General features: G+C 35.3%; 1 protein-coding gene and 1 pseudogene across 1 annotated transcript; one reads left to right on the top strand and one right to left on the bottom strand.

The window, feature by feature from the left end:
- The first annotated feature begins 3,283 nt into the window (after positions 1-3,283).
- LOC141719127 (uncharacterized) lies at positions 3,284-5,559 on the top strand. The gene is made up of 9 exons (XM_074521509.1): positions 3,284-3,439; positions 3,528-3,749; positions 3,889-4,163; positions 4,266-4,427; positions 4,551-4,652; positions 4,735-4,801; positions 4,905-5,003; positions 5,101-5,151; positions 5,473-5,559. The coding sequence occupies exons 1-9, from the start codon at positions 3,284-3,286 to the stop codon at positions 5,557-5,559; spliced, it is 1,221 nt and encodes a 406-aa protein (XP_074377610.1).
- Positions 5,560-6,581: 1,022 nt separating this feature from the next.
- LOC141719128 (serine hydroxymethyltransferase 1, mitochondrial-like) lies at positions 6,582-9,143 on the bottom strand (annotated as a pseudogene).
- Between the last annotated feature and the right edge of the window lie 268 nt (positions 9,144-9,411).

Raw genomic sequence — 9,411 nt, forward strand, 5'->3', positions numbered from 1 at the left:
ATGCACATGAAACTTCCTTATGGACACGCGTCAAACATTAAAAACTATGTTTCCATGGAAGAATTAAAGATGTTTGGGATGAAGTCCCACGACTGCCACATCTTACTCCAACAACTACTTCCTATTGCAATTCGTGCGGTACTTCCAAAAAAAGTCAGGGTCACCATAATTAGGTTGTGTTTCTTTTTTAATGCTTTGTGCAGCAAAGTTGTAGACGTATCGAAACTAGATAAATTGCAATCAGATGTAATAGTAACTTTGTGTGAGTTGGAAAAAATCTTTCCTGCATCATTTTTTGATATAATGATACATCTCATAGTGCACTTGGTTCGGGAATTACGGTTATGTGGGCCGGTATTTTATAGATGGATGTATGCATTTGAGAGGTTTAATAAGGTGTTGAAGAGTTACGTACGCAACCGTTATTACCCCGAAGGCTCTATAGCTGAATGCTATCTGGGAGAAGAATCAGTAGAATTCTGCCAAGAGTTTGTCAAGCAAGCTTGCACCACTGCTGGTCTTCGTAAAGATGAAGGCAAGTTAAGTGGTCCATTATCTGTTGTGACAATGAAATCAATCGATGAAAAAGAGCGGGATGAAGCTCATTTGCATGTTCTTCTGAACAACATTGAAGTACAACCATATATTTTGTAAGAATTTATTAATTTTGTGGCTGTTCAATTAATATATAAATTATATATTTACTGGCTAGTTAATGATTATATAATTTCTGTTAGAATGCATAAGGAGTATCTAGAGGGAATCCATCAAGAAAAAAAGAAAAGTGTTCATTGGCTCTTGAGAGAGCACAATCGCCTTTTTGCCGATTGGTTTCTAGAAAAAGTTAGTATTTTTATAGTTTCATTTGTGCCTAATTTATTTGCTCTGTAGTAATATGGAATTTAGAAGTATTTTGTTTCTGAAAATGTGTAGGTTAGTAGGGAAATGGAGGAGAATCCTGGAGGAGTTTCAGAGACAATAAGATGGATAGCCGGAAAACCATCATTTTCAGTTTTGACTTACGAAGCTTATCTAGTAGACGGGGTCCGATACTTTACAAAAGAGCGAGACGGTGTGAGGGTTGTTCAAAAAAGCGGAGTGTCTTTAGTTGCTAAAACTGTCCAAGTGTCTAGCGCTAAAGATTTGAACCCTGTAGAAAGTGACTTGACATTTTACGGTGTTATCCTAGAAATATGGGAGCTAGATTATCATGCATTCAAAGCCCCGTTATTTTTATGTAATTGGGCAGATAATGACAAGGGAATTAAGGTGGATGATCTTGGGTTCACACTTGTCGATCTAAGTCGACAAGGCCACAAGAGAGATAAATATGTGTCTATGGATCAAGTAAAGCAAGTTTATTATATTGAAGATCTGGTGGATGCCAAGTGGTCCGTTGTATTAACCTCTACAACTCGAGACTACCAAGATGTGTATAACGACGATGATTTAGGAGACACAACCATGGAAAATCCCCCATTCTGATGCCAAATTCCTATATGTGATGTCGGTGAAGATGTTGTAAAAAATATTAGAGGAAATATTAAGGACACTTGGGTTAAGAAGTGACAATATTATTTGCAGTCATGTATCTCCTTTTTTGTAACTGTTTAGCATTGTTTATGCCTAATGATATTATTTGAATTTTCGTATGTTTATGACTGTTTATGAATGCATATAGTTATCGTGTCTGACTGTTTATAACTGTTTATAACTGTTTATGTATGCATACTTCACTAGTTTAGTTATGACTGTTTATAACTATTTATATATGCTTGTGACTAATGAAATATATGTTTCATTTTCAGATTGAAAAAGATAAATGGCAAATAAAAAATAAATATCTAAAGTACAAGACAAATCAGATGAGGAGGTGGATAAAAGCTTGGAGCCGGAAACAGAACCTCAAGATGAAAATGTGGATTCTATGGAAGACACGAAGGTAATAGTCACTACTTCCGAAACTACAAAGAAAAGGTATGGATCTGCCCGAGGGGTTTCCGCTATGCACAAAGTGGTGGTGAGGAAGGCGCAGGGCAAGAAAACAAAGGTATCGTGCAATGCACATGGAGTTCCAGTCGGGAATGCAAGGCACAATCTACAGTCCTACACCGGAATGTTGGCTAGGACGATGATTCCGATTGATTATCCTAACTGGTCAAAGGTACCCGATGAACTAAAGGAGAAAATATGGATCGATGTGAAGGTATATAAATAAGCAATTTCTTATGTACTTTGTAAATTTTGCATTTTCTTGTACTCATGTAGAGCATAACATTGGTTTCAGGAGACATTTAAAGTCCCCAAGCAACTTCAGAAGGGGCTGATCAGGTCTGCAGGAGCAAAGTGGAGAAATTTTAAAGCAAATTTAACAAGGGATTATGTTAAGCCGTATCTTGGACAGAAGAAGAAACTACGAAAGCCTCCAGTGAAGTATGCTTTTGTTGGTAAGGAGGCTTGGAAAAATTTTATTGCTGAAAGGACTACCTCGACATGGAAGGTATACGCGAAAGAGATCGATCGTGTGTTTATATCTGTGTTTTATTTATGTTGTGAACTGATATTTTTATGTATTACAAATATTTTAGGAAAAATAGCATGTTAATATTATTTAAAATGTTTGTTGTAGTCACTTAGTGAATAACAAAAGGAGCGGGTGAGCAATCGAAAATATCCTCACCGCACATCTAGAAAGGGTTATGTTGGATTGTTAGAAGAAGAGGTAGCCTCTATTTAAGCATTGAACTTAAATAGTTGCATTCTACATATATTGTTGTTTTAATATTTTTTAATTTTAATCATCAAAAGAAAGGAACCTTGGCTCTCGATGAAGAACCTGATCGGGCTCTTATGTGGCACAAGGCTCGTAAGGGAAAACTTGATGATGAGGAGGTTGATCCAGAGCTAGCTGAAATAGGGAAAAGAATTGTGAGTATTTAACAAGCAACGTTAATTTTTTTAATGCAATTCAATTCAGTTCTAATTTTATTATTTTTATGAGGAGGTTCATTCAGTTCTGATTTATATGTTAACATTCTCATGACAGGAGAATTTACTGGAGCTGCAAAGTAAGGGGGAATTCATTCCTTCTGGGAGTCAAGATGTGTTAACTACGGCCTTGCAAACTCCCGAACATTCGGGGAGGGTTCGAGGAGTTGGAGGCTTTGTTAGCCCATCAATTTTCTTTAATTTACCAAATGGAAAAAGAAGTAGAATAACCAAAGCTGAGCTATTGGCCCGGGATTATGAGAGGGATGCAGAGTTGGAGAAGGCCAAGCAAGAGATGGCAAAGGAAATGGAGAAGACAAAGCAGGAGTTGGCTGAACTGAAGGGCTTACTCAGTAAAGCAAATATTTCATCTCCTCTGGTTTCGGAAAAAGCAAGTTGCGATGCTCAAATAGTTGATGATCAAATGGATCCTTTTCCACCAGAGAACAAGGTAAAATAACAAGCACATTTATTTAATTTAGCTCGACATTATTCAAGCATTCATCATAGTTACTCGTTAAATATATATATGTGTGTAGGCTGGTCCACGAAAATGTGAGTTGGCTGTGGGCACAATAGAAAATAAGGTGGCATTTGGCTTGTTGTTTGACGATGATGACATGAACAAATCTATTCACGGATTGTCAATGCAGCCTGGTTGTGCTCGTGTCTCAGTGGATGGGCCAATCCAAGGACAAGCCAAGATTCTTGTTCCGGTAGTCGGTGAGATTGAAACAGTAGAACAGGCTGTTGGCTCCTACGTCTCATGGCCCCGCGACTTAATCATATTCCCAGATTCCCCTGCTACCGCGATATATATTTTTACATCTATGTTTTATTGGATCTCGCACTATTATATTAACTCTATATTTGTTTTAATAAATTTGATAATATTTTCAGAAAAGTAAAAGGAAAGGGAAGGATCCTTTAACTGATTTGCATAAGGTTCAGTCCTTATTTGAGAATATGGAAATCAATAAAAATATTCCGAAGCGCTTTCGGTTGTTGTATAAACATGCAACGACATTCATGAAGTCCACTGGAAACTCCATTCAAATCCCGTGCGATGCGGAGGTGTTTGGTGTTGAGAAAAGAATTTTCATTTTGCATGAAAACATAATTGCTTTGCTTGAGTTTAAAATGATTGGCCAAGCAGCAATTTCTGCATATATGGCGTGAGTAGTATAAATTTTTTAATTATTGTCTTGTCTTCTTGTTGATAATTTCTGCATTTATATTCTTGTTTTTTTTATAATTTCATTTTATTTGCAATGCAGATACTTGCATTGCATGGTTTGTGAAAATGAAAATTTGGAGCAATTTGCTTTCTGTGATCCCGGAGTCTCGTTTACCTTGAACAACAATTTTGAAGATAATTTGGTTAGTCGATTTAAAGAGGGTAATCCTGATCGTCTTTTTTTTATGCCACATAATAGCAAGTAAGTACATAAAAAATGTCTTCAGATTTATTATAAATCACTTCATTTATTTATAAGCATGAAATTCAAAATGATATGATTCTGATATTAGTTCTGTTTATTATAAATATTTATAAAAAATAGCTGCCATTGGATATTAGTTGTGATTTGGGCGGGCGAGGTTTTCATACTCAATCCTCTGCCTCGTTCAACTACCTATCCCGAGTTGGAAAAAGCAATATCAAGGTATTTGCATTTAATTTCGAGTGATTATTTTCATTATTGAGATATCAATCAATTTGTGTTATTGATACTGCTAAGATGACAGGGCTGTGATTGCGTTCAATATTCAGGCCGGAAGGGGAAATAAAGCACCGACTATCAGATATGTTACCGTAAGAACCAGGGGCATTAATTTACTTATTAGTCAGAGTTTTTTCGGTTAGATAGGGGCATTAATTTACTTATTAATTGGTCTGAGTTTTTTGAATTAAATAGGGATGCCCCAAACAGCCCGGTGGAACTGAATGCGGCTATGTTGTTATGTGGTATATGAAAGAAATTGCCATGGATAATGAAATGACATTTATCAAAAAGGTATTTTTTTTGCTTAATTCATTCTTGATATAACTGGTGTACATATAATTTGTGGTAGAATTCATTGTTACTAATTCATGTGTGTTACACTTTTCAGTGGTCGAAAAAGAATCGAAAGGTGACTGTTGCCAAGGCTGAGCTGGACGAGGTTCGACGTGAGACTCTTAGCCATATCGAGTCCTTCTTATAAAAAGGCCTAATCTGCAGCTCCTTTATGTAGACTGAATTTGTAAGAGCTACTAGTGGTTTTTGTTGATAAATATAATGGGGGAACTTTAGTTGGTAAATTTCTGTTTGGGATGAACTATGTAAATGATCGATGGTGGATGTCTAGTACTTGCTATTGCAGTTATGTACTTTGTTTGGATTATGAAGTTTGGTTGGTGGTGGATATATGTACGTAAATGGTATAATCTATGGTAAATCAATGAATGTATGTTTATTTTTGCGTTTGTTTTGGTTTGGTTAGTTTTGGAATGGTAAAATAGCAGTTGGTATGTTTTTGGATGACTCTTGTTTGGGTGTTGGGCATTTGATTGAAACAGGGGATTCATGAATAAAAAAAATAAACAAACATCACTTCATGAACAAAATAACTGATGTAAAATGTAGTCAAATAAGGCATTTCATTCAATAAACTGATGTCATAAGCAGGCACATATATCAGCTCACAAGAAATGACTGATGTAAAATAATATAATAGATATCACATTTTGAAAGAACTGATGTTAAACGCACACAAAGACATCGGTTCCATTAAAAAAAGAAAGGTACGACATCGCTTCTGATAAAAGACTGATGTAATATGTTAAGTTACACATCAGTTTAACAAGTTTTTCGATGTTAATGTATCATATTGCTTTATATGTGATAGGTTTAAAATGATATACATGACATATGAATGAATAACTGAAACCATAGTGAAGGTATACATTGAAGAAAAATACATCACATTGTTAAGAAAAACGATGTCTAAACTGTGTATAGACATCGGCAAAAAAGCGATGTGTAATGCACCTACCTTTCTCATCGCATGCAAAGACATCGCTTGGATTTTAAATAGACATCGGCTAATAAGCGATGTCTATCGACAAATTTCTAGTAGTGTGTATTTCCATAGAACAACATTAACACTTGTTATTCCATTTACAACCATCATAAGAAAGCACAATAACTTCGAAACTAAAAAACGTTAACTCGGTTATTGGTATCACTTCCATACTGCTACACAAAACATTAAGTCAGACATACTACGGATCCGCTTTGTTAGAGATCAACCTCCTGCCCCTATTAGGCCAAAGTAGAAGAACTGTTTCACGGAATTCTTCACTAACTTAGTTGCCTCTTCATCTACAGTTAAAAGAGAAAGAAGAGACCTTAAAATATCTTGGCAGATAGCAATAGCTGAAATCACCCCAAATTGTCAAATCAAATTATACTATATAAATTAAGAAATCAAGTACGTAGGAATCACAAGCAACTAAAATCCAAATGGTTCTCCGACCAAAAAAGATTAAAAAAGGTACATATATGCACAATGCATAGATTAGAACACTAAGAAAAAAAGATCTAGATAAGTTAAGAACCTTTAGCTTCAGATTTTATCTTTAGTGCCAACTTTAAAGCGCTATTGAAGTACTCAGCAACTTTAGCAAAGTCTTCTTCAAAAAATTCTCTTGAAGTAAGAGCAGGAGTCCCTACAGTGAATGAGTTTGTTTAGGCAATTTGTTAATGAAGCTATTCACAATTTGGACTTGCTAGAGAAAATATCATCTACCCATTCGGATGCCACCAGGAACCATGGCAGACACATCTCCAGGAACGGTGTTTTTGTTGGCTGCAATATGAACAGCTTCCAGCACCTTTTCAACCCTGAACCAGTCAATACCCTGTAGAAAGAATAAATTTACATAAAATTTGTATCCTTTTCCATGATTATTTCAGTATAAGTTCACATCATAGATAAGGAGCTGTGGATTTTCTGACTTGAAAACTAGGAACTATTTTCACAATTTAAAAAAGGATTAGTGACAGAACAAATCTGTCAGATCAGAGAAGCTGGCAGGAAAGGATAATAAGTTATCCGAATCTCTAGATCATGAAGCATTTATTTCTCTAAACTAGTGGAAGAAAAAAGTAATCTTTCATTTACCTTGGGTTTCAGAATAACTAAAACTAAGTGATTATCAGTTCCACCAGAAACATTTTCATAGCCTCTCTTCATCAAAGTCTGCAAGGGAGAATATTCATTACCATTTACTATACCGGAATACATTTTCATACATGCTAACTGAACCAGTAACATCGAAAAAAATTCTTGTTACAAAATCATAGATAAGGCAGTAACACAGAGATTTCATTAGTCACACTTGTGCAAACTTGGAGCAATTACTGAGGACTTGCTCTTGGTAGGCTTTGTATTCTCCAGTTGTCGCCTGCATTCCTTTACGAGTTAGGGACAAGAACTTATCATATATCAATCATACTCACATAAATTAACCAATTTAAACAAAGAAAAAAATAGTATTTCCCCTGATTGAAATGATTCTACAAAAGCGTGTTATGGAAAATACTGATAGTATTATGACCTCCCAAATGCTAGAAACAATCATTTACTTGCAAAATCTTATGTGCAAAAGTAAAACTTGGTACAACAGCTATTACTAATATTTCCTATCAAAATCAATATTTTCCTTAATATTTTCTAAAACCAATATGTTTCTTAAAAGACAATACGGATACAAGAATCCATATTTAGAGTGTGTCCTTCTAAAGTGATATTCTGGAAAAGCTTCAACTTGTCAACTCTAACCTATTTCAATGCAACTGCCAAGCCAGTGATCGTGTGGTTGTGTGAGCCATCTTGATGTCCAGGGAAAACAGCCATATTGATTTTTTCTTCAAAATCATACATCACCTTAAAAAAATATTAGAGATGTTAGTTTGTTACGTAATATTAAAAGTGTCTTCTTCCTCTGTGCAAATATACTTGTCTAGCTAACGAGACTACATTTATTTGAGATGTTATATTACTTATTTTTTCCTCTGTGCAAATATACATGCCCCTGCATTCATTCCTGCTGCCACAGATTTGCACCCTTCTGAGTATATTGCACGAGTGAGGATTGTTCCACAGGTGGTACCTGTACACATGTAAAAAGGAGCATTGTACCATTAGCTATACTTACTCAAGACCTAATAATAGTCAGGATTTCAATCAAATAAAATTCTCTCTAAAGGAGCAGTATCTGCTTTCAAAAAACCTAGTCAACTTATATGAAATCATACCATCCCCAGCAACATCATTTGTAGCATTTGCAACCTACTTTACAAGGCTGGCACCAAAATTCTTCACTCTATCCTTGAACTCGATACTCTTTGCAACAGTGACACCATCTTTGGTCACTTTAGGAGCCCCATAACTTTGTTCCAAGATGACATTGTGCCCCTATCATAAATTCAGCAAGCAAACTAAAATAAATATTACTATAAACAAGCTCCAAATTATAATATAATTTTGCAAGATCTTTCACAGTACCACATACACAATCCTAAAGAAACATACATATCACATAGCTATTTAATATTGTGGGAATCTTTACCAATGTACACACCTCCACTTGTCGCAATATGGATTTACTCCTTTCCATCATTAACCATCATCCTTCTATTACATTATAAATCTATGCTCAAATCAAGATAAAGTAAGAAAGCAAATCACATATATACAAAATTAGGGAAAATGGAACCTAAAATGAGCTGGGGAAAAAAGACTTAACCATAATAGTGAACAAATAAACTTGTGCAGAACTCAAAAATACAATAACAAAGCATACAAACAACAAAACATTATATACCTTAGTTTTTTATGTGGCATATTTTCTGATGGCTTTTGCGGCTGATTGTCCTACTTGAGCTGTACGAGACTCTGAGTATACACATGTGAATCAAACTCATTTGGAATCCCCCTAATCTTGACATTCTTAGCCGTTTTCTTCTCAAGGACATACCACAAAAGTTTTGAGCCATCCTAGTATAATAAACAGGTCTAACAAAGCTTTCATATCCAAGTGTACCGCGTTTTTCCTCTGCGGTGAGTGCTTTAGACCAATAATTTTCATCTGCAAAATCAGTCCTCATCACCCACACATTAATACAACCCTTAAACACACACACATATATATATATATATATATATATTTATTCCATGTGATGCCCTTAATCTCGGGGTTAGGAAATGAGGACCCACACACCTTTAAACTACTAATTTAAATAAGCATAAACCCCGATTAGCTACTAACAGGATCAAACAGGATAAAATATGAGACAAGATTACAACTACCAATCATAAAATATAGCTTACAACCCCAAAATAAAACCAACTATACATAGTCGATCCCGGCTTGAA

This window comes from Apium graveolens, chromosome 4 (assembly GCF_009905375.1).
Source record: "Apium graveolens cultivar Ventura chromosome 4, ASM990537v1, whole genome shotgun sequence".
Classification (NCBI taxonomy): Eukaryota; Viridiplantae; Streptophyta; class Magnoliopsida; order Apiales; family Apiaceae; genus Apium; species Apium graveolens.

What these genes read in the sequence shown, in the direction of transcription:
- LOC141719127 (XM_074521509.1), top strand. Translation starts at nt 3,284, where the DNA reads ATGGCAAAGGAAATGGAGAAGACAAAGCAGGAGTTGGCTGAACTGAAG. An exon ending in AACAGGCTGTTGGCTCCTAC is followed by an intron (nt 3,750 to 3,888) that starts GTCTCATGGCCC and finishes TAATATTTTCAG; the next exon opens with AAAAGTAAAAGGAAAGGGAA. An exon ending in CCAAGGCTGAGCTGGACGAG is followed by an intron (nt 5,152 to 5,472) that starts GTTCGACGTGAG and finishes TGGTTTGGTTAG; the next exon opens with TTTTGGAATGGTAAAATAGC.